General features: G+C 40.2%; 2 protein-coding genes across 4 annotated transcripts in view; both read right to left on the bottom strand.

Moving 5' to 3' along the window:
* LOC126284419 (serine/threonine-protein phosphatase 6 regulatory ankyrin repeat subunit C-like) overlaps positions 1–24,761 on the bottom strand; it is a 591,030-nt gene that overhangs the window by 418,238 nt on the left and 148,031 nt on the right. The window lies entirely within an intron of this gene.
* The window catches only part of LOC126284427 (serine/threonine-protein phosphatase 6 regulatory ankyrin repeat subunit B-like), a 254,964-nt gene that overhangs the window by 84,313 nt on the left and 145,890 nt on the right, over positions 1–24,761 (bottom strand). Inside the window, exon 9 of one of the 3 annotated variants that reach the window (XM_049983357.1) lies at positions 1,738–1,872. The exons of the other annotated variants lie outside the window; for them this stretch is intronic. Coding sequence (XP_049839314.1) covers positions 1,738–1,872 — 135 coding nt within the window. The remainder of the gene's footprint in view (positions 1–1,737; positions 1,873–24,761) is intronic. 3 annotated transcript variants of the gene reach the window in all.

The following is a 24,761-nucleotide window of genomic DNA, read 5'->3' as shown; positions in this document are numbered from 1 at the left end:
TGTTTCCCTCTATTATATGACCATAACTTTTCCTGCACATGAAGTTGACTCTGCCTTTTGTGATGTTGGATCACCATTTTCCACCTGACATTTTATTGGCATTTTGTTCTTGGAATGAAATGGTGAACCCGCTACACATTCACAGAAGAAATCTGTAGTTAAACCAGTTGCATTCTACTTAAAACTATTACAGGATCGTTTGCACATACTGATATGTATTTGGTTAGCATTCAAAAACTGCAACAATAATCATGCACAAAGCTTTCTCATAGTTAATTCTTCGCATGATTCCTCTTTCTTCTAAAATACCTATGGCTTAGCTATTTCATACATTCTTAAATGCAGATCATCCAAAACACACTCTGCAATTTTCAGTGTTATCATCTGTGGTTGTAGTTTTTGGGCCACCATCATCTTTAAGAGATGTAAACTCACATTAAATTCAGATGTCCATTCCTTCTCTATGAAACTGAAGACATAAATGCTATCTTTATATGAATTTCTATAGGTCATCATACTATGAAAATGATACTATTCCACTTATGAGGTTGATTTGCATCATTGCTCAATCTATCAACAACTTTGTAACTAATGGTGCAATCTTTGAGCCAGACTATAACTAAGGTTCTTCTAATATGTAAAAATATTAAAGTGATACCTCTGAAATCAGATGACAGTTATAAAATATTTAAGTAGTTATAAAAGTAACTTATTAAAGTGAAGAATTAATTTTGTTTCTTTTTGAGTTCTTGTAAGCTATACAAGAACGCCTTCATGCTGGAGAGCAGGTAGATAAAAGCTTTTACTTCTCATTCAAACAATGGAAAATCCAGGATGGAATGCAACAATATTATGAAAAGGACAGTTGCTACTCCTCACCTTATAGCAGATATACTGAGTCATAGATAGGCACAACAAAAAGATTGTCAAAAAATAATCTTTCGGTCGACAAGGCCTTTGTCAAAAACAGACAATAGACACAGACACAGACACACACACAGACACACACACACACACACACACACACACACACACACACACACACACACACATGTAACTCACACAGACATGACTGTAGTCACTGACAGCTGTGGCTTCAGCTGCCAGAGACTATTGTCATGTGTGTGTGTGTGTGTGTGTGTGTGTGTGTGTGTGCGTGCATGCTTGCATGTGTGGGTGTGCATGCGTGCATTTAACAAAAGCTTTGTGATAGCCTTTTTGAAATGCCTATCTTTTACTGCTTAGTGTGTTTAGTGAATTCCATTCACCATCACTATTGTGAGAGCTGCAAAGATTATGTGAAAACTGGGTTTACACCTCTTGTTGTAGCCATTATCAAAAGTAATTTAACTATTTTTACACACACCAACAACTCTTGTATATAATGAAAAGTCATGAGTCTTAGGCAAAATATTAGATTTTTAACCGACAGCTGAAGCATAAAAGTGTTTACCAAGATCACTTCTTCATTAAAGAAATGAAAATATAAATATTCAAATTAATGAAATAAATGAATAAAACTAAATGGCATGTCTCCTTATCATAGTATTTAGCATGATTGGAAATCTCTCTCTCTCATTATCTACCGGTAAAGGGTAAGTTTGGACATTACATATTTTGAATAAAACCACGGACTGACTTATAACATACATCATAGGCTTGGCACAATAATCTAATTCCCATGGCTCTCAATATTAATTCCACTTCTTACTGATTAAGGTTAGTGATTCAGTGTACCTCGTTGTTTCCTTCTACTGCAGCGTAATGTAGTGGTGTCCTGCCTCGATGATCCATAATATTTATGTTGGCTCCAGTTTGAATAAGTCTCTCAGCAAACCTCATTATTTTCTGATGTGACTTTGAATGCCTAATCTATAAATATGTCATAAAATTATCATTTTAACTCATTACACATGCCAATGCAATGTGGTGAAATCATCAGTGTTGAAAAAAACTTTATTTATATTAATTACTAATTCTACTCTTCTAAATACACCTTGTCTGTTGCTAGATACTTAACAATTATGAGTGTTACAAACATGTCCAAGCATTCACAGCAATGATAATAGAACTTGTAAAAAGAACATACAGCTAGATGACAATCTTTAACGGGAGATGACAGGTTTCGTGGCCTATATCCACATACTCAGGTGTACTTAATACTTGAAATCATTACAGACATTGAAGTAGAAAAGAAAGGAGACACAACCTACACCAATAAGATGGCATTGCTGTTCACTGAAGCTGCCACTCTGGTGTGCTGGATAATCAGTTCTTCATTTCTTTTGTGGAGGATGATGTAAGCTCTATTTGACCCCACCTGCAGCTTATGGTCTAGTGCCTGGTATTGCTGCCTCTGCATCATGGGGTCCTGGGTTCAATTCCCAGCCAGATTGGGGATTTTCTTTGCCCGGGGGCTGGGTGTTTGTGTTGTTCTTGTAATTTCATCATCATTTGTGAAAGTGGTGAGACTAGACTGTGTAAATATTGGAAATTTGAACAGGTGCTAATTACCATGCAGTTGAGCACACTGCAAACCAAACATCATCATCATCATCATCATCAATGTCATCACTATTTGACCCCTTTTCTAACTGACCATCTATCTGGGACTCCCTTCTTTTCTACATCAATGTCCTTAATGATGTAAAGCAGCAGTCATCAAACTGCAGCCTGCAGGCTGCATGTGGCCTAAATCAAGTATTCATGCCATTTGTGGTCCTCACCTATGTTTTGTAATAGTACTAGCGACATGCCCTAGCTTTGCACAAGTAGCCCTAAATATCTTCAGCCAGGTGACTTGTCTGGCATAGCAGTAATTTTGTGTATGGACCACTGTGTAGACTTAGGATTAAAGGTCAGGGAACAACATTAAGAAACTTAAACACAGTAACCAGCACTGACAAATTCGGCCATGACCTAAGCGTAGTTGGCCACTTAACTCAGGGACGCATGAGTATATAATGCAGTCACTGCATGTTTATAGAAAGTGAGAGGGTAAATATTATTTTGTTCATTTTACAGTACTGACAACTAACAGGCATCTGTGACTCATCTCAGTCAGCTGCTATGGTATAAATTTTGACATGGACGTAGCATGGGCTTGTGAAGGCACATTACAGTATGAACAACTTCAAATGTACTATTTATTTGTAGTAAGAAACATTAAATTAACCAAGGTTCTTGTAATATAACACAAAGAGAAGAAGAAAAATGACATTGAAAGCATCTACTAAACATTGGTCATTGTGCCTCAAGCTGCATAAAGCATTTAAATATAAGTGCAGTTTGTATATTAAAAACAAAGATTCCAAGACTTACCAAGCGGGAAAGTGCCGGTAGAGAGGCAAAATGAATAAAACACACAAACACACACACAGAATTTCGAGCTTTTGCAGCTGGCGGCTGCTTCGTCAGGAGAGAGGGAAGGAAAAGGAAAGATGAAAGGATGTGGGTTTAAGGGAGAGGGTAAGGAGTCATTCCAGTCCCGGGAGTGGAAAGACTTACCTTAGGGGGAAAAAAGGATAGGTATATACTCGCGCGCACACACACACACACACACACACACACACACACACACACACAAACACATATCCATCCATACGTACACAGACACAAGCAGACATATTTAAAGGCAAAGAGTAAGGGCAGAGATGTAAGTCGAGGCGGAAGTGTGGAGGCAAAGATGTTGAAAGACAGGTGAGGTATGAGTGGCAGCAACTTGAAATTAGCGGAGATTGAAGCCTGGTGGATAACGAGAAGAGAGGATATATTGAAGGGCAAGTTCCCATTTCCGGAGTTCGGATAGGTTGGTGTTGGTGGGAAGTATCCAGATAACTCGGACGGTGTAACACTGTGCCAAGATGTGCTGGCGGAGCACCAAGGCATGTTTAGCCACAGGGTGATGCTCATTACCAACAAACACTGTCTGCCTGTGTCCATTCATGCGAATGGACAGTTTGTTGCTGGTCATTCCCACATAGAAAGCGTCACAGTGTAGGCAAGTCAGTTGGTAAATCACATGGGTGCTTTCACACGTGGCTCTGCCTTTGATCATGTACACCTTCCGGGTTACAGGACTGGAGTAGGTGGTGGTGTGAGGGTGCATAGTACAGGTTTTACACCGGGGGTGGTTGCAAGGGTAGGAGCCAGAGGGTAGGGAAGGTGGTTTGGGGATTTCATATGGATGAACCAAGAGGTTACAAAGGTTAGGTGGATGGCGGAAAGACACTCTTGGTGGAGTGGGATTTCATGAAGGATGGATCTCGTTTCGGGGCAGGATTTTAGGAAGTCGTATCCCTGCTGGAGAGCCACGTTCAGAGTCTGATCCAGTCCCAGGAAGTATCCTGTCACAAGTGGGGCACTTTTGGGGTTCTCCTGTGAGAGGTTCTGGGTTTGAGGGGATGAGGAAGTGGCTCTGGCTATTTGCTTCTGTACCAGGTCGGGAGGGTAGTTGCGGGATGCGAAAGCTGTTTTCAGGTTGTTGGTGTAATGGTCGAGGGATTCAGGACTGGAGCAGATTCGTTTGCCACAAAGGCCTAGGCTGTAGGGAAGGGACAGTTTGATATGGAATGGGTGGCAGCTGTCATAATGGAGGTACTGTTGCTTGTTGGTGGGTTTGATGTGGATGGATGTGTGAAGCTGGTCATTGGACAGATGGAGGTCAACGTCAAGGAAAGTGGCATGGGATTTGGAGTAGGACCAGGTGAATCTGATGGAACCAAAGGAGTTGAGGTTTGAGAGGAAATTCTGGAGTTGTTCTTCACTGTGACTCCAGATCATGAAAACGTCATCAATAAATCTGTACCAAACTTTGGGTTGGCAGGCTTGGGTAACCAAGAAGGCTTCCTCCAAGCGACCCAGTTTGCAGTTTGTGTTATTTATGAATGTATAATCTGCTCATTCCCCACCCCCCCCCCCCACCCCCCCACCCCCACCCCATGAGCCATGGACCTTGCCGTTGGTGGGGAGGCTTGCGTGCCACAGCGATACCGATAGCCGTACCGTAGGTGCAACCACAACGGAGGGGTATCTGTTGAGAGGCCAGACAAACGTGTGGTTCCTGAAGAGGGGCAGCAGCCTTTTCAGTAGTTGCAGGGGCAACAGTCTGGATGATTGACTGATCTGGCCTTGTAACAATAACCAAAACAGCCTTGCTGTGCTGGTACTGCCAACGGCTGAAAGCAAGGGGAAACTACAGCCGTAATTTTTCCCGAGGGCATGCAGCTTTACTGTATGATTAAATGATGATGTCATCCTCTTGGGTAAAATATTCCAGAGGTAAAATAGTCCCCCATTCGTATCTCCGGGTGGGGACTACTCAAGAGGATGTCATTATCAGGAGAAAGAAAAATGGCGTTCTACGGGTCGAACCGTGGAATGTCAGATCCCTTAATTGGGCAGGTGTGTTAGAAAATTTAAAAAGGGAAATGGATAGGTTAAAGTTAGATATAGTGGGAATTAGTGAAGTTCGGTGGCAGGAGGAACAAGACTTCTGGTCAGGTGACTACAGGGTTTTAAACACAAAATCAAATAGGGATAATGCAGGAGTAGGTTTAATAATGAATAGGAAAATAGGAATGCAGGTAAGCTACTACAAACAACATAGTGAACGCATTATTGTGGCCAAGATAGATACGAAGCCCACACCTACTACAGTAGTACAAGTTGATATGCCAACTAACTCTGCAGATGATGAAGTAATTGAAGGAATGTATAATCAAATAAAAGAAATTATTCAGATAGTGAAGGGTGACGAAAATTTAATAGTCTTGGGTGACTGGAATTCGGTAGTAGGAAAAGGAAGAGAAGGAAACATAGTAGGTGAACATGGACTGGGGCAAAGAAATGAAAGAGGAAGCCGCCTGGTAGAATTTTGCACAGAGCACAACTTAATCATAGGTAACACTTGGTTCAAGAATCATAAAAGAAGGCTGTATACATATAAGAAGCCTGGAGATACTGACAGGTTTCAGATAGATTATATAATGGTACGACAGAGATTTAGGAATCAGGTTTTAAATTGTAAGACATTTCCAGGGGCAGATGTGGACTCTGACCACAATCTGTTGGTTATGACCTGTAGATTAAAACTGAAGAAACTGCAAAAAGGTGGGAATTTAAGGAGATGGGACCTGGATAAACTAAAAGAACCAGAGGTTGTACGGAGTTTCAAGGAGAGCATAAGGGAGCAATTGACAGGAATGGGGGAAAGAAATACAATAGAAGAAGAATGGGTAGCTTTGAGTGATGAAGTAGTGAAGGCAGCAGAGGATCAAGTAGGTAAAAAGACGAGGGCTAGTAGAAATCCTTGGGTAACAGAAGAAATATTGAATTTAATTGATGAAAGGAGAAAATATAAAAATGCAGTAAATGAAGCAGGCAAAAAGGAATACAAACGTCTCAAAAATGACATGGACAGGAAGTGCAAAATGGCTAAGCAGGGATGGCTAGAGGACAAATGTAAGATTGTAGAGGCTTATCTCACTAGGGGTAAGATAGACACTGCCTACAGGAAAATTAAAGAGACCTTTGGAGAAAAGAGGGCCACTTGTATGAATATTAAGAGCTCAGATGGAAACCCAGTTCTAACCACAGAAGGGAAAGCAGAAAGGTGGAAGAAGTATATAGACGGTCTATACAAGGGCGATGTACTTAAGGACAATATTATGGAAATGGAAGAGAATGTAGATGAAGATGAAATGGGAGATACGATACTGCGTGAAGAGTTTGACAGAGCACTGAAAGACCTGAGTCGAAACAAGGCCCCTGGAGTAGACAATATTCCATTGGAACTACTGACGGCCTTGGGAGAGCCAGTCATGACAAAACTCTACCAGCTGGTGAGCAAGATGTATGAGACAGCCGAAATACCCTCAGACTTCAAGAAGAATATAATAATTCCAATCCCAAAGAAAGCACGTGCTGACAGATGTGAAAATTACCGAACTATCAGTTTAATAAGCCACGGTTGCAAAATACTAACGCGAATTCTTTACAGACGAATGGAAAAACTGGTAGATGCAGACCTCGGGGAGGATCAGTTTGGATTCCGTAGAAATGTTGGAACACGTGAGGCAATACTGACCCTACGACTTATCTTAGAAGCTAGATTAAGGAAGGGCAAACCTACGTTTCTAGCATTTGTAGACTTAGAGAAAGCTTTTGACAATGTTGACTGGAATACTCTCTTTCAAATTCTGAAGGTGGCAGGGGTAAAATACAGGGAGCGAATGGCTATTTACAATTTGTACAGAAACCAGATGGCAGTTATAAGAGTCGAGGGACATGAAAGGAAAGCAGTGGTTGGGAAGGGAGTGAGACAGGGCTGTAGTCAGATCCTGATGTTATTCAATCTGTATACTGAGCAAGCAGTGAAGGAAACAAAAGAAAAAGTTGGAGTAGGTATTAAAATTCATGGAGAAGAAGTAAAAACTTTGAGGTTCGCCGATGACATTGTAATTCTGTCAGAGACGGCAAAGGACTTGGAAGAGCAGCTGAACGGAATGGACAGTGTCTTGAATGGAGGATATAAGATGAACATCAACAAAAGCAAAACGAGGATAATGGAATGTAGTCAAATTAACTCGGGTGATGTTAAGGGAATTAGATTAGGAAATGAGACACTTAAAGTAGTAAAGCTATTTAGGAAGTAAAATAACTGATGATGCTTGAAGTAGAGATGATATAAAATGTAGACTGACAATGGCAAGGAAAGCATTTCTGAAGAAGAGAAATTTGTTAACATTGAATATAGATTTATGTATCAGGAACTCGTTTCTGAAAGTATTTGTTTGGAGTGTAGCCATGTACGGAAGTGAAACATAGACGATAACTAGTTTGGACAAGAAGAGAATAGAAGCTTTCGAAATGTGGTGCTACAGAAGAATGCTGAAGATTAGATGCGTAGATCACATAACTAATGAGGAAGTATTGAATCGGATTGGGGAGAAGAGAAGTTTGCGGCACAACTTGACCAGAAGAAGGGATCGGTTGGTAGGACATGTTCTGAGGCATCAAGGGATCACCAATTTAGTATTGGAGGGCAGTGTGGAGGGTAAAAATCGTAGAGGGAGACCAAGAGATGAGTACACTAAGCAGATTCAGAAGGATGTAGGTTGCAGTAGGTACTGGGAGATGAAGAAGCTTGCACAGGATAGAGTAGCATGGAGAGCTGCATCAAACCAGTTTCAGGACTGAAGACCACAACAACAATCTGCTCATACACATAACAAATCACTTTGTCAGGCAATTACAGTGCCACAAATTGGGGATTACTGAAGGTGTGTAATGGGACACCCTCCTCTAACATTACCTTCCTTTAGTAGAAACAGCTGATACCATGAATATTATTGAATCTTGTATAGCTGTTTCACTAAAAAAATTTCATATGATTTTGTATACTATATACTATATTTCAGGCTAAAATATATAAAAAGGAATTAGTTTATTACAATCGATATGTACAAACTCTGAATGTACAGTTAAAATTACTTTTCTTCTGGAAAAATTTGAAATCACAAAATATCTAGCACACTTACAATTCCTATTATTAATTTATGCAATCTAACACTAATTATTAAATTTATTTCTGGGCTCATTTATAAAATAATGATATAACTTGATCAAGATTCTTCTTTTACCAAGAAAGTTGGTAAACACTTTGTTTTGTAAACTCTTTGGAATATAGTTAGTACCGTAGAATGGGTGAGGAGTTGGGCATGCCTCTAACAGAATAGGTCATGTTTCGATGTTTGGCAACAACAATGTGAATTTGTGTTCGAAACTGGAGATTGTAAATCAGTGTGATATAGAAGACTGGGATAACATTAATTAAAAAAAAAAAAAAAATCATAGAAACAGAAATTACTTCATCAGTTATCTTATCAACAGGAACCCACAAAGTTAAAAAATTTCAGCCTGAAGAATCTACTACTACACAAGACAAACTGCAGTCAACACTAAAAAAATTGATATAAGTAACAAAATTATTTGTACATCTTACTCCTCTCAAAGCATTTGAAACAAAGCAATTAATCTTTTTGAAGAGACTGAAAAATTTACTAGTTTCAGATTAAACTTCATACCGCAATTTTAAGTGCATTTACTGATAGTTTAGTGTGCCAAATACATTTGCTGCCCCTTTATATCTGTAGAGTATCGTCATCTCGTAAGTAATTTCCAGTAAGAAACTTCTGAACCATTGTTTACAATGTTGCGAGTAGGCCTAATTTTTTGTACAAGTATTTTCATTGTTTTCCGGTAACTTAATTGTCTTTCTGTCACTAAAATCGATTTGTACCATGAGTGTAAAGTGCCTGACATGCCGTAGAATCGTTAGCTCCAGGGTCTGGTGTGATGGATGCAGTAACTTTTTTTCATTGGGGAGATTGTAGTGGCGTGGGAATTGGGAAAATGAGCGAGACTCATCAGTGGTTCTGTAGGCTATGCAGTAGAGATAGAAAGATTGTGGAACAGGAGGGGAAAATTGCTGCCCTTCAGGCTGAGTTAGATGAGGCTAGACGAGAACTGTGCAGGTTAAGGGGGGAGAAGGGTAAACAGGAGTGGGAAGTGGCAACAGGCATAAGGAACAGGCCAAGAAATAATTCTGACAGCTTTGTTATTAATGTACAAAATAGGTTTGACCTGTTGCCTCAGTCAGAAACTGATGAGCCTCTCACAGAAGTAGATGTAGACAGGGCTCAACAAGCTTTCAGCAGCAAATTGAATAAGAAGGTAGGGAAGTGTGCAATGAGAAAGAAAGTCTTGTTGCTAGGTAGTTCGCATGCTAGGGGTGTGGGCCGACTTCTGCAGGATGAATTAGGGTCAGAATACCAGGTTACAAGTTTTTTCAAACCTAGTTCTGGACTGGGGCAGATTACAGAGGATTTAGGTTCACTATGTAGAAGCTTTACTAAGGAAGATACCGTGGTTATTGTGGGTGGACCGGGCAACAGTATTGACAGAGATCCAGGGTACAGCACAGAGTGTGACCTGGCAAATATTGCATCGGCATCGAGTTATACCAGTGTTGGGTTTGTGTCAGTTCTGGAGTGCCACGACCGGCCTCATTTGAGCTCTTCTGTCAGGAGAGTTAATTTGGAGTTGGAACGGTTACTTGGATCTGAAGCGGGGTCACACATTGGTGTGGTTTCTGTTGATTCACTCTGTAGGTGGGACTATACTAGACATGGCCTACACCTCAACAAGAAGGGGAAGGGTAAACTGGCTGGGCTGATAGCAGGAAATTTAAAGGGGGGAGGAACTACATCTCATGGTGGTAACTCTTTTTTAATGTAAGATCAGTGTCCAGTGGGAAACTCAGCCAGGCAAGTACTAAAGATGTTAAAAAAGTTCAAGATACTCACAAAAGTAAAATGAAAAATGTTAGTATATTTCATCAAAATATTGGGGATTGAAGAATAAAATTGATGAGCTTCTGCTTTGTTTAGAAGATATAGAAACTGAGAATGTAATAGATGTACTATGCCTGTCTGAGCATCACATTGTCACTGATATGCAAAAGGTTAGCATCAATGGGTACAAATTAGCTCCACATGTAAGTAGAGATAATATGATGAAAGGAGGCGTTGCCATATATGTCAAAAGCTTCCACAGTGCAAAACATTTAGAAACTAAAAATTTTTGTGTAGGGCAACATATGGAAGCATGTGCCACTGTACTAAAACTAAATGATGGCACTTTCATAATTGTAACAGTGTATAGGTCCCCCTCAGGGAATTTCCAGCTATTTCTAGAAAACTTGGATGCTTTGTTGTGCTATCTGTCAGACAGGGGGAAGCAAATTATCATTTGTGGGGATTTCAATGTTGATTCCCTGAAAGAGTGTGATAGGAAGAATGACCTTGTAGTATTACTCAGTTCTTTCAATTTGAGCTCCGTCATTGATTTTCCTACTCGGATAACAAAGAACAGCAGGACATTGATAGATAACTTTTTTATAGACCAAGATAAGTTTAAGGACATAAATGCTTATCCTGTTGAGAATGGTCTTTCAGATCATGGTGCACAGCTAGTTACAGTACATGGCACAGCTCTATGCAGTATATCAAATCAGAATTTCAAAGCAGTGCGTTCAATTAACAATATAAATACAGCAAACTTTAGGGAAAGACTAAAGGAGCTAGACTGGGATGAAGTGTATATGGAACCCGAAGTAAACTTGAAACATAAATTATTTCACGATAAATTTTTAAGGGTATTTGAAAATTGTTTTCCCAAGAAAACAGTGAAACATAATTCCAAGAAAACAAATAAAAAACCTTGGCTAACTAAAGGAATAAGAATATCTTGCAACCGTAAAAGAGAACTGTATCTAACAGCAAGAGGGAGTACTGATCCCGAAATTGTTCAATATTATAAAAACTATTGTGCGGTACTAAGAAAATTTATTAAAAAGTCCAGAAGCATGTGTATAATGTCTGAGATCAGTAACTCTGATAATAAAATTAAAGCAATTTGGAATATTATTGAAAGGGAAACAGGGCAACCAAGAGCACAGGAAGGCTTTAGTGCCATAAAACTGAATGGCAAGTGTACTAACAAACAATCTGAAATTGGAAATATTTTCAATAATCATTTTTTAAATGTTGTGGAGAAAGTAGGATCTAGATCTTCACTAGAAGAGGCAAGGCTTCTAATAGAAGAGGCCATACCTCTGCAGTTTGAAACAACTGTATTTCCACGAACCTCTCCCTCTGGAATCAGTAAAATAATAAACTCACTGAAAAGTAAAAGCTCTTATGGAATTGATGGCATTTCCAGCAAGGTACTTAAAGCTTGTTCCCCACAGATAAGTAGGGTTCTCAGCCATGTATGTAATACCTCTTTGGAGCAGGGTGTTTTCCCCGGTAGACTGAAATATGCCATTGTAAAACCATTGCATAAAAAGGGGGATACGTCGGATGTCAACAACTATCGCCCAATCTCTCTTCTGACAGCTCTATCAAAAATTTTTGAGAAAGTAATGTATTCAAGAGTAGCATCCCATATATGTAAAAATAAAGTACTAACAAAATGTCAGTTTGGTTTTCAGAAAGGCTTTTCAACAGAAAATCCTATATACGCTTTCACTGATCAAATATTAAATGCTCTGAATAACCGGACATAACCCATTGGTATTTTTTGTGATCTCTCAAAGGCCTTTGACTGTATAAATCGTGGAATTCTTTTAGATAAGCTAAATCATTATGGTTTGAGGGGGGCAGTGCACAAATGGTTTAATTCATACTTAACTGGAAGAATGCAGAAAGTTGAAATAAGTGGTTCATGTAATGTTAATACAACAGCTGATTCCTCAAACTGGGGGCCTATCAAGCACGGGGTCCCACAGGGTTCGGTCTTAGGTCCTTTACTGTTCTTGATATACATTAATGACTTACCATTCCATATTGATGAAGATGCAAAGTTAGTTCTTTTTGCTGATGATACAAGTATAGTAATAACATCCAAAAACCAAGAACTAAGTGATGTAATTGTAAATGATGTTTTTCACAAAATTATTAAGTGGTTCTCAGCAAACGGACTCTCTTTAAATTTTGATAAAACACAGTATATATAGTTCCGTACAGTAAATGGCACAACTCCAGTAATAAATACAGACTTTGAACAGAAGTCTGTGGCTAAGGTAGAATTTTCAAAGTTTTTAGGTCTGTCCATTGATGAGAGGTTAAACTGGAAGCAACACATTGATGGTCTGCTGAAACGTCTGAGTTCGGCTACGTATGCTATTAGGGTTATTAAAAATTTTGGTGATAAGAATCTCAGTAAATTAGCTTACTATGCCTACTTTCATTCACTGCTTTCGTATGGTATCATATTCTGGGGTAATTCATCGTTGAGTAGAAAAGTATTCATCGCTCAAAAACGTGTAATCAGAATAATTGCTGGAGCCCACCCACGGTCATCTTGCAGACATCTATTTAAGGATCTAGGGATCCTCATAGTAACCTCACAGTATATATATTCACTTATGAAATTTGTTGTTAAATATCCAGCCCAGTTCAAGAGTAATAGCAGTGTGCACAGCTATAACACCAGGAGAAAGGATGATCTTCACTATGCAGGGTTAAATCTGACTTTGGCACAGAAGGGGTAAATTATGCTGCCACAAAAGTCTTTGGTCACCTACCAAACAGCATCAAAAGCCTGACAGATAGTCAACCAACATTTAAAAATAAATTAAAAGAATTTCTAGATGACAACTCCGTCTACTCACTGGCTGAATTTTTAGATATAAATTAAGGGAGGGAAAAAAACTAACTTAAGCATTAGTGTCATACAATATTTTGTGTAATGTAATATCTTGCACAGACATCTTTCATTAACCTGACACATTCCACATCATTACAAAGTGTCGTATTCATGATCTATGGAACAAGTATTAATCTAATCTAATCTAGTCTAGTGACATGTGGGATGGTAAGATTACAATTGTGGGTACCATCGGAGATCAGTTGACTGATAGCAAAGTTTTGTCTGTTGCAGAAGAAGAAAGATCAGTGATTAGTTTCATTTGCAGTTTATATATAAATGAAGATGTATCATATGAAGAAAGAAGACCCGAGAGCTGCCCAACAAAGTTGTATTGACAGTGACGAGATACTGTCCACAATGATGGACCAGATCAACTGAAAGAGGACATTATAACTATAATGAAAGATAATTACACATTATTTTTTAAATTAACTTTATTATTATTATTATTATTATAAAGTCGTGTGATTGCTAGGAAAATGAATAGAGATGAGGATAGTATTGATGCAAAAGTGAAAGCTGTAGGACTCAGCCAGATTAGATTAGATTAGGGTCAGTTTTCATTCCATATACCCAAAAACTGAGATGATTCTCAATGATGTGGAACATGTCAGAAACTATAACATAAAAAAAAAACATTTGAATACAATAGTTACTACCCTGATCATTTGTCAGCAGATAGTAAAACTATGTTAATAAAATGCTATAAACTGGAACAGCTAATATTTACAGATTTAACACACTATCAGAATGAAACACTATTAATAAATTTATCATACACAAAATACCTAATCTTGACTGTTGTGACCAAATGTTGTCAAAACTGAAATCTAACAGATATTTTTACTTAAGTTCGCATAGCAGTCTCTGTTAAGATATTCATCTATAGAGTAGAAGGAGTTGCCTATCAAAAAGACTTCTGAACTCTGTTTAAGCCATGCTTTATCTGAAATCAAGTTTTTAATGGTTGCTGGCAATTTATTGAATATATGTGTTCCTGTATACTGGACCCCTTTTTGTACCAAGGTAAGTCATTTTAGGTCTTTATGTAGATTTTTCTTATTCCTAGTATTGAAACTATGTATTGAGCTATTGGTTGGAAATAGAGATGTATTACTTGCAACAAATTTAATTAAGGAATAAATCTCTACTTGACTTGCTACTTACTGCAATGTTTGTATAATCTGCAAACAAAACAAACTTAGGACCTGTCCATGTAACACATGTGAAGTCATTAAAGTATACAAGAAAAAGCATTGGACCCAAGATGGAACCTTGAGGAACACCACATGTAATTATTTCCCCTTCAGATGAAGACTGACTGCTTACTGCACACATATTGCACAATGACACCCTTAATTTCCTGTTAGATAGATAAGCCTCAAACCATTTTGCAGCATTGCCAGTGACACCACAACATTCTAATTTACTTAAGTGAATGCTGTGGTTCATACGGTCAAAGACTTTTGACAGGTCACAGAAAAAGCCAGTATCCTCTAATTTATTATCTAATGAATTAAATACATTATCACTGTATGTGTAAATAGCTTTCTCTATATCAGAACCCTTCAGAAACCCGAACTGTGACTTGGACAATATACTATCTGCAGTCAGATGCTTAAGGAGATGCTTGAACATAACCTTTTCAAATATGTTTGAGAAAGCTGGCAAAAGTGAAACTGGTGATAGTTTGATGGTATCTCTTTATCCACCTTCTTGTAAAGAAGCTTAACTTCAGCATATTTTAGCTAATCTGGATATGTTCCACTGATACGACATTGATTACACAAATAACCTAACATAGAAGTCAACTCACACGAGCACTCTTTGATTAACTTCATTGATATGTTATCATATCCTCTGGAATATTTAGATTTTAAGGATTTTATGATGGATGCTACTTCTTTGGGAGATGTGAGTGTCATTTCCATTTTACTGAAGTTATTTTTAAAGACTGGTCTCAGATATTCCATTGCATTGTTCACTGAACCTGATAACCCCAAGCCGTCAGTAACAGAAATGAAGTACTTGTTTAAGAGGTTTGCAACACTACATGAACTTGTTACCAAAGTCTCATTTATTTTCAGAGCTATCTGTTACTCTTCCTTTTTGGCACCTCCTGTCTCTGTCTTCACAATATCCCATACAGTTTTTATTTTGTTACCTGATGTAATTATCTTTTTCTCATAATAACGCTGCTTTGATTTCTGGATTACTTGCTTCAACATCTTGCAGTATTCTTTGTAATACATTACAATTCTAACACGAGAGCTGTTCCTAGATAGCAAATACATGTCCCAGGACATGTTTGAAGCAAGTAAAAGTATAATCAGCAAAGAAACAGTAAAACTGGTATTCTGTAGTTGATTTTGGCAAAATTAGAGGAAATGAAGACAGAACAGTCTTTAAACAATAATAAAATGGACAGGGTACAATACTAAATAGACCAACTTAGTAATCAGGTTTCTGACCTAAAAAATGGCTCGACAGAGGGATTAAAAAGTGTGAATGAAAAAGTTGCTGTCTTAGAAAGTAAAATTATTGTTTTGGAAAATGAGTTTATTGCTGAGTCTGCAAATCAGAAGAAGAATGTTAATGATGTCAGAGCTCAACAGATGGTCGCAGTGGAAAAAATGGAACAAGACTTTAGTAGTTTAGATCCAAAAAATTTAAATGTTGAAAACAGTATGATTTAGATCAAAAAATTTCAGTAGTTCAGGAAAATTGTATTCACAAAAATCTGCATTCAAACAATGGTATTGCATGGTTCAACATTCCTATCAAACATTTTCCATCAGACAATTTACATCCAATTGATTTTCTACACCACTGTAGAGACAGTTTGGTGTTGGGCATGAGCGACAATCAAAAAATTAACTTTGTTAAAAGACGTCTTGAAGGCGAAGCTCTGTCTTGAGTAAACATAAATTTAAGTAAGTGGGAAACACATCAAAGATATATAAAAAAAAAAAAAAAATTAAGTAAATGTTCGTCGTAAGCTGAACAGATGAAGACTGACTGCTATTTTTCAATGGTCCTAATTACAGGAATAGGGACAATACTCTAAAAGAGTTTGTAAAAACCAACTTAAGAAATTAACACACATTGACTAACCCTTTGACAAGATGACAATGACTGATGGGCTCAAAAGGAGATTACCAGAAAGGTTGCAGTGGGATTTAGTACACGGACCCGATGATTGCCTTGAACAATTTTTTGTATGTTGACAGGCTAGGTAGAGCAGTAGAGAGAAGTATGTGCCATAATAATTGAAATGATAGAGATCACAATAGTAATAACTACAGAAACAGAGATAATGGTAATTTCTATCAGGGTCAAAATGGTAATAGACAGAAATTTTAAACATCACCAGAGTAGGAATAATGGGGATAACCACGGGCAATTTAATAGGAGAAACAATCATAGAGGTAACTATTCGGGAAACAGCAGTCTGCCTCAATGAAGGTCAACAGTTTTGGGGCAAGGAAACACAACTACAGGACCCCCAATTTACTTTCATAATTAGACAATAATAACGTTAATAATGTGACACAGGTTTCTGAAGTTGAAAAGACAAGATGGCACCGATCGGACTGGCGGGTGTAAATATTTTTGATGAAAGGGATAAAAGTGAAGTGAAAAGTGGTGATAATTGCAAGTTATGTAACAAAAAACGTCAGGAAAGGTATCCAGTGCAAATATTGTAAATGATGGTTTCACGAAAATTGTTGAAAAATAAACATAAAATTAATAACTGAGGTCTACTTGTGGTTGCGTGATTTGTGTGTAACAGGAACATTTGAAAAGAAGTATATAAACATTATCAGAGACAAGGATTCAGTAACTGAAATGTTGCAAAGTGATATTGAAGCACTACAAATAAAGTGTGCAGCTTTAGAACACAAATGCAAAATCCTGCTGCAGCTTAAAAAAATAGAACACGACAATTCAGGTAAAAATAGTGTAAGAATAGCAACCGATGGTTGCTTCTTCAGGAAGGAGAGGGAAAGACGAAAGGAAGTGGGTTTAAGGGAGAGGGTAAGGAGTCAAGGAGTCATTCCAATCCCGCGAGCGGAAAGACTTCCCTTGGGGGGAAAAAAAGGACAGGTGTACACTCGTACACACACACACATATCCATCCGCACATACACAGACACAAGCAGACATATTTAAAGGCAAAGAGTAAGGGCAGAGATGTCAGTCGAGGCGGAAGTACAGAGGCAAAGAGGTTGTTGAAAGACAGGTGAGGTATGAGCGGCAGCAACTTGAAATTAGCGGAGGTTGAGGCCTGGCGGATATCAAGAAGAGAGGATATACTGAAGAGCGAGTTCCCATCTCCGGAGTTCGGATAGGTTGGTGCTGGTGGGAAGTATCCAGATAACTCGGATGGTGTAACACTGTGCCAAGATGTGCTGGCCGTGCACCAAGGCATGTTTAGCCACAGGGTGATCCTCATTACCAACAAACACTGTCTGCCTGTGACCATTCATGGGAATGGACAGTTTGTTGCTGGTCATTCCCACATAGAAAGCATCACAGTGCAGGCAGGTCAGTTGGTAAATCACGTGGGTGCTTTCACACGTGGCTCTCCCTTTGATCGTGTACACCGTCCGGGTTACAGGACTGGAGTAGGTGGTGGTGGGAGGGTGCATAGGACAGGTTTTACACCCGGGGCGGTTGCAAGGGTAGGAACCAGAGGGTAGGGAAGGTGGTTTGGGGATTTCGTAGGGATGAACCAAGAGGTTACGAAGGTTAGGTGGACGGCGGAAAGACACTCTTGGTGGAGTGGGGAGGATTTCATGAAGGATGGATCTCATTTCGGGGCAGGATTTTAGGAAGTCGTATCCCTGCTGGAGAGCCACATTCAAGGTCTGATCCAGTCCCGGGAAGTATTCTGTCACAAGTGGGGCACTTTTGGGGTTCTTCTGTGAGAGGTTCTGAGTTTGAGGGGATGATGAAGTGGCTCTGGTTATCTGCTTCTGTACCAGGTCGGGAGGGTAGTTGCGGGATGCGAAAGCTGTTTTCAGGTTGTTGGTGTAATGGTCGAGGGATTCAGGACTGGAGCAGATTCCTTTGCCACGAAGGCCTAGGCTGTAGGGAAGGACCGTTTGATATGGAATGGGTGGCAGCTGTCATAATGGAGGTACTGTTGCTTGTTGGTGGGTTTGATGTGGACGGATGTGTGAAGCTGGCCATTGGACAGATGGAGGTCAACGTCTAGGAAAGTGGCATGGGATTTGGAGTAGGGCCAGGTGAATCTGATGGAACCAAAGGAGTTGAGGTTGGAGAGGAAATTCTGGAGTTGTTCTTCACTGTGAGTCCAGATCATGAAGATGTCATCAATAAATCTGTACCAAACTTTGGGTTGGCAGGCTTGGGTAACTAAGAAGGCTTCCTCTAAGCGACCCATAAATCGGTTGGCATACGAGGGGGCCATCCTGGTACCCATGGCTGTTCCCTTTAATTGTTGGTATGTCTGGCCTTCAAAAGTGAAGAAGTTGTGGGTCAGGATGAAGCTGGCTAAGGTGACGAGGAAAGAGGTTTTAGGTAAGGTGGCAGGTGATCGGCGTGAAAGGAAGTGCTCCATTGCAGCAAGGCCCTGGACGTGCGGGATATTCGTGTATAGGGAAGTGGCATCAATGGTTACAAGGATGGTTTCCGGGGGTAACAGACTGGGTACGGATTCCAGGCGTTCGAGAAAGTGGTTGGTGTCTTTGATGAAGGATGGGAGACTGCATGTAATGGGTTGAAGGTGTTGATCTACGTAGGCAGAGATACGTTCTGTGGGGGCTTGGTAACCAGCTACAATGGGGCGGCCAGGATGTTTGGGTTTGTGAATTTTAGGAAGTAGGTAGAAGGTAGGAGTACGAGGTGTCGGTGGGGTCAGGAGTTTGATGGAGTCAGGTGAAAGGTTTTGTAGGGGGCCTAAGGTTCTGAGGATTCCTTGAAGCTCCGCCTGGACATCAGGAATGGGATTACCTGGGCAAACTTCGTATGTAGAGTTGTCTGAAAGCTGACGCAGTCCCTCAGTCACATACTCTCGACGATCAAGTACCACGGTCGTGGAACCCTTGTCAGCCGAAAGAATGATGATGGATCGGTCAGCTTCCAGATCATGGATAGCCTGGGCTTTGGCTGTGGTGATGTTGGGAGAAGGATTAAGGTTTTTCAAGAAAGATTGAGAGGCAAGGCTGGAAGTGAGAAATTCCTGGAAGGTTTGGAGAGGGTGATTTTGAGGAAGAGGAGGTGGGTCCCGCTGTGATGGAGGACGGAACTGTTGCAGGCAGGGTGCAAAAACAAATACATCATGGATTCAAATTAAAAATATTCAGAGACAGCCATGCATGAAATATTTCAAACTTTGTATCAAGCTCTGCTAAGGAGAATGTGAGTGTGTCAGCAGTTGTTGAGCCTGGAGCAAAATGGATATAACCAGAAATATGCAAAAAGAATGAGCCAGTTCCACTAAAAGGGACTGTGTTGTTCTCATAGTGGGATCATAGGTTGTTTACTGTAATGAGGCCAGTATAGTTATTAGAAATCTGAGCGTTATCTTGCAGTTGCCATCAACTAAAAATGTTATAGTAGTGAATTTACCTCTGAGATTTGATCTGGCGGACTGGTCTTGTGTAAATAGTGATATGTGATGAACATATCAAAAATTACATTTCTGCTCAAAGTTTAAAAATGTAAGACTTCTTGACGTCAACAGCTACAAAAACACTAGTTTCACAACACATGGTCAACATTTAAATCTATCTGGTAAAAAGAGACTTGCATCAGACATAAACAAAGCTGTGGACATAATAATTTGTGAAAACAGCTGTGAAAACAGATGGGCTATTGCCCTAAATCCCAACACACAGGGAAATTAGTGGAAAGGACCAACTCCAACCAGAGTTGACCCAATTTAAACAATCCAGAACAGGAGGAAATTCAAAGTGACAAACAAAAAGTACCATTAAGGCTCATATACTTAAATATACAATATATCTAAAAACAAAGATGATGTAACTCACCAAACAAAAGTGTTGGTATGCTGATAGAGACACTAACAAACACAAACACACACACAAAATTCAGGCTTTCACAACCAACGGTTGCTTCATCAGGAAAGAGGGGAGGAGGGGGAAAGACGAAAGGATGTGGGTTTTAAGGGAGAGGGTAAAGAGTCATTCCAATCCGAGGAGCACAAAGACTTTCCTTATGGGGGAAAAGGGACAGGTATACACTCGCACTCACCCAAACACACATATCCATCCACACATATACAGACACAAGCAGACATATGTAAAGGCAAAGAGTTTGGGCAGAGGAGTGAACTGAGTTAGGCAAGGTTCAATATTAGTTTTTTGTTGAGTGTGAATGGTCGGGTTGGTGGCAAAAAAGTGTTTCCACTGTAGGGACTGGGAGAAGGACAACTAGTCCTACGTGGTTGACTTTGGGAGTGGGGCAAAAGATGAGGCCTTTGGAAAGGACTGATATTTCTGTGGGACTAAGGCTTCTGGAGGAAAGGTTCGTAAGCGTGCTGCAGGTCTGTTTAATTTCTGGGTTCTGTGTATTGGTGGGAGGGAGGTTTGGAGGGTGGGGTAAGTGTAGTAGGTCTGCGAGACAGGGTTTCTCAGGTATGAGGGGGCATGGGTTAGGTTTGGAGGTTGTTATAGAAGTGGTGGACAGTGGTACTCCGAGGTGGGAGTAGGAAGTGAGTAGAATGGAGAGCTTTTTGAGGTGGCATCGTGGACATTGCCCAAGTTCCTGCAGGGTGAGAGTTTCAAGGTGTGCTATGGGTTCCAGAAATTTGGGGTTACATAGCAGGAGAATTTTGTGGATAGAGAGAAGGTATTGTCAGGAGGATTGGGCTTGGTTGATATGGTTTTGCAGGACTGTGTTGGTGAGGGCTAAGGATTGGTGGAGTCTGAACAGGTGGAGGTCATTGTGGAAGGAGGTGTGGCAACCAGAGATGGGTAATTAGATGGTAAGGCCATTAGGGGCGATTTCATGAGCCAAGCAACAACGTAGGAACAATATGTGGGACTGGGATCTGGCTAGGGATAAGGAAATTTTTCTGTATTGACGCAGATGGAACGAGAAAGGACCCATGGTGGTTTAAAAAATGCAAAAAATTACGTAAGAAAATAGAATTATGTCCGAAAAATTATGCCACAGAGCAGCATTCCCCTCATAGCTCAGTACCATCCAGGACTGGAGCAACTGAATTACATTCTCCGCCAGGGTTTCGATTACTCTCATCCTGCACTGAAATGAGAAATGTCCCGCCCACTATCCTTCCAACCATTCCCACCAAGATACTGAGCCATCCACCGAACCTACACAATATACATCCTTACACAACCCCTGCTCCCAATCCCTTACCTCATGGCTCATACACCTGTAATAGACCTAGATTCAAGATCTGTCCCATACATCCTCTTACCACTACCTACTCCAGTCCAGTCACTAAGATCACCTATCCCATCAAAGGCAGGGCTACCTGTGAAACCAATCACGTGATTTACACGCTAAGTTGCAACCACTGTGCTGCATTCTATGTAGGCATGACCACCAACAAGCTGTCTGTCCACATGATTGGCCACCAACAAACTGTGGCCAAAAAGCAAGTGGACCACCCTGTTGGTGATATCCCTCATCTCAATGACTGCTTCACAGGGTGTGCCATATGGATCCTTCCCATCAACACCAGCGTTTCTGAATTGTGCAGGTGGGAACTTCCCCAGCAATGCATCATACATTCCTGTAACCCACCTGGCCTCAACCTTCATTAGTCACTGTCCTCATCCATCCAGCCCCCTCCCTGTTCCCATTCCAGCACTACACAGCCATCATCTCACCGTCACATCCAGTCTTTTAATTCCTACTCCCACTCCCACTCCCATTCCTTTCCTCTGTCTAAACTGCAACACTTAACTGTCCAAAACAATTTCCAATATTTTACTGAAAACTGGTATTAGTGATATGGGCCTGAAGTTTGATAGCTCTTCTTTCGATACTTTTTATGCAGAGGTTTAACTGTACTTTTTTTCAATATATTTGGAAATATGAGCTCCCTGATACTGCTGTTGATCATATGGGTAATTATTCCAACTAATTCCTTATTGCATTTTTTTTATTATGATACTACTCAGTCCATCCCGGCCAAATGAGGTCTTATTCTTTAAGTTATTTATTATTTTTCCTATTTCCTCCACACTCAATTCCTTAAATTCAAAAGCAGTTTGCAGCCTAGGATAAGGCTTTACCATCCGAGTCAGACCTGTCTTATTAACTGGATTCACAGCTGAAAATATGAAACATTCATTAAATATATTGCAGATTTTATCTGGATCATTAATATGGTTTCCTTCATGTTGGACTCTGTGGCTTTGCGATATCTGTTTATTATATTCCTTGAAGTCTTCCCTATATTTGTTGACTGAGCTATTTCCTTATCTAGAATCTGATTTCTTAAATTTGAGAGCTTTTCCTGAAACTGTTTTTTAGCTTGATTGTAATTATCCTTAAATATTTGCAATTTAATTGACTTATGTAGCACACTTAGATCCTCGACATTTTGCCTGAGATTAATCATGCAAGCTGGAAGAGTGAGTCTGGTGGATTTTAGTTTTTGGTTGTGAGTTAAATGTTTCTTAATTTCTTTCACTGGGCAGCAAATATTAAGATATTGTGAAATAATATCATAAAATTTGGCCCATTTGTATTCGGACCCTTTTTGCTGAAGAACTAGTTGCCATTCCTCATATACAGGTTTACTTTTAAAAGCATTGATGTTTTTCTCTTTAAGCATTCTTTTATGTTCTACGACCTGTGTCCTTTCTTGGGTGCTTGTGTGTTCATAGTCAACAAGTTGACATTTGTGGTCTGAGTTGCGGAAGTCCACATTCCAGCATCTAATGCTATTTTTTACCTCTTTACTTAATATTATGTAGTCTATTCTACTAGAAGTAGACTGACAAGAGGAGGCCGCCAATTGTGAATTCAGATTCACTTCATACTGCGCATAATAAAAGCTCATGGCCAGAGGTGTAATGTGGCAAAGAACCAAGATGCACTTCTCAGCCGTTGTTGAGAAAATTGACTGCTAAAAGAAACCGTTGCGGTGAAATACTCACTACGATTACTGCTTTTCTACAGCGTCGTGGCGCACCGGTAAGTGCTCAGGTTCGTAATCCGAAGGTCACTGGATCGAATCTCGCGCCATGCAAACTTTTTTTAAATTTGTTTTTTGTAATCCAAATGACCACACACACACACACACACACACACACACACACACACACACACACACACACACACACACAAATATATCTAAAAACAAAGATGATGTGACTTACCAAACAAAATGAATAAAACACACAAACATACACACAAAATTCGAGCTTTCGCAATCGGCGGCTGCTTCGTCAGGAAAGAGGGAAGGAAAAGGAAAGATGAAAGGATGTGGGTTTTAAGGGAGAGGGTAAGGAGTCATTCCAATCCCGGGAGTGGAAAGACTTACCTTAGGGGGAAAAAAGGACAGGTATACACTCGCACACACACACGCACACATATCCATCCACACATACACAGACACAAGCAGACATTTCTAAAGGAAAAGAGTTTGGGCAGAGATGTCAGTTGAGGCGGAAGTACAGAGGCAAAGATGTTGTTGAATGACAGGTGAGGTATGAGTGGCGGCAACTTGAAATTAGCTGAGGTTGGGGCCTGGTGGGTAATGAGAAGAGAGGATATACTGAAGGGCAAGTTCCAATCTCCGGACTTCTGACAGGTTGGTGTTAGTGGGAAGTATCCAGATAACCCGGACGGTGTAACACTGTGCCAAGATGTGCTGGCTGTGCACCAAGGCATGTTTAGCCACAGGGTGATCCTCATTACCAACAAACACTGTCTACCTGTGTCCATTCACGTGAATGGACAGTTTGTTGCTGGCCATTCCCACATAGAAAGCTTCACAGTGTAGGCAGGTCAAACGGTAAATCATGTGGGTGCTTTCACATGTGACTCTGCCTTTGATCGTGTACACCTTCCGGGTAACAGAACTGGAGTAGGTGGTGGTGGTGGGAGGGTGCGTGGGACAGGTTTTACAGCGGGGGCAGTTACAAGGGTAGGAGCCAGAGAGTAGGGAAGGTGGTTTGGGGATTTCATAGGGATGAACTACGAGGTTACGAAGGTTAGGTGGATGGTGAAAAAACACTCTTGGTGGAGTGGGGAGGATTTCATGAAGGATGGATCTCATTTCAGGGCAGGAATTGAGGAACTTGTATCCCTACTGGAGAGCCACATTCCGAGTCTCATCCAGTCCCAGAAAGTATCCTGTCACAAGTGAGGCTCTTTGGGGGTTCTTCTGTGGGAGGTTCTGGGTTTGAAGGGATGAGAAAATGGCTCTGGTTATTTGGTTCTGTACCAGGTCGGGAGGGTAGTTGTGGAATGCGAAAGCTGTTTTCAGGTTGTTGGTGTAATGGTTCAGGGAT

This window comes from Schistocerca gregaria, chromosome 1, assembly GCF_023897955.1.
Source record: "Schistocerca gregaria isolate iqSchGreg1 chromosome 1, iqSchGreg1.2, whole genome shotgun sequence".
NCBI lineage: Eukaryota > Metazoa > Arthropoda > Insecta > Orthoptera > Acrididae > Schistocerca > Schistocerca gregaria.
The sequence above is the reverse complement of the archived record's forward strand: the minus strand, read 5'-3'. Positions and strand labels throughout refer to the sequence as shown.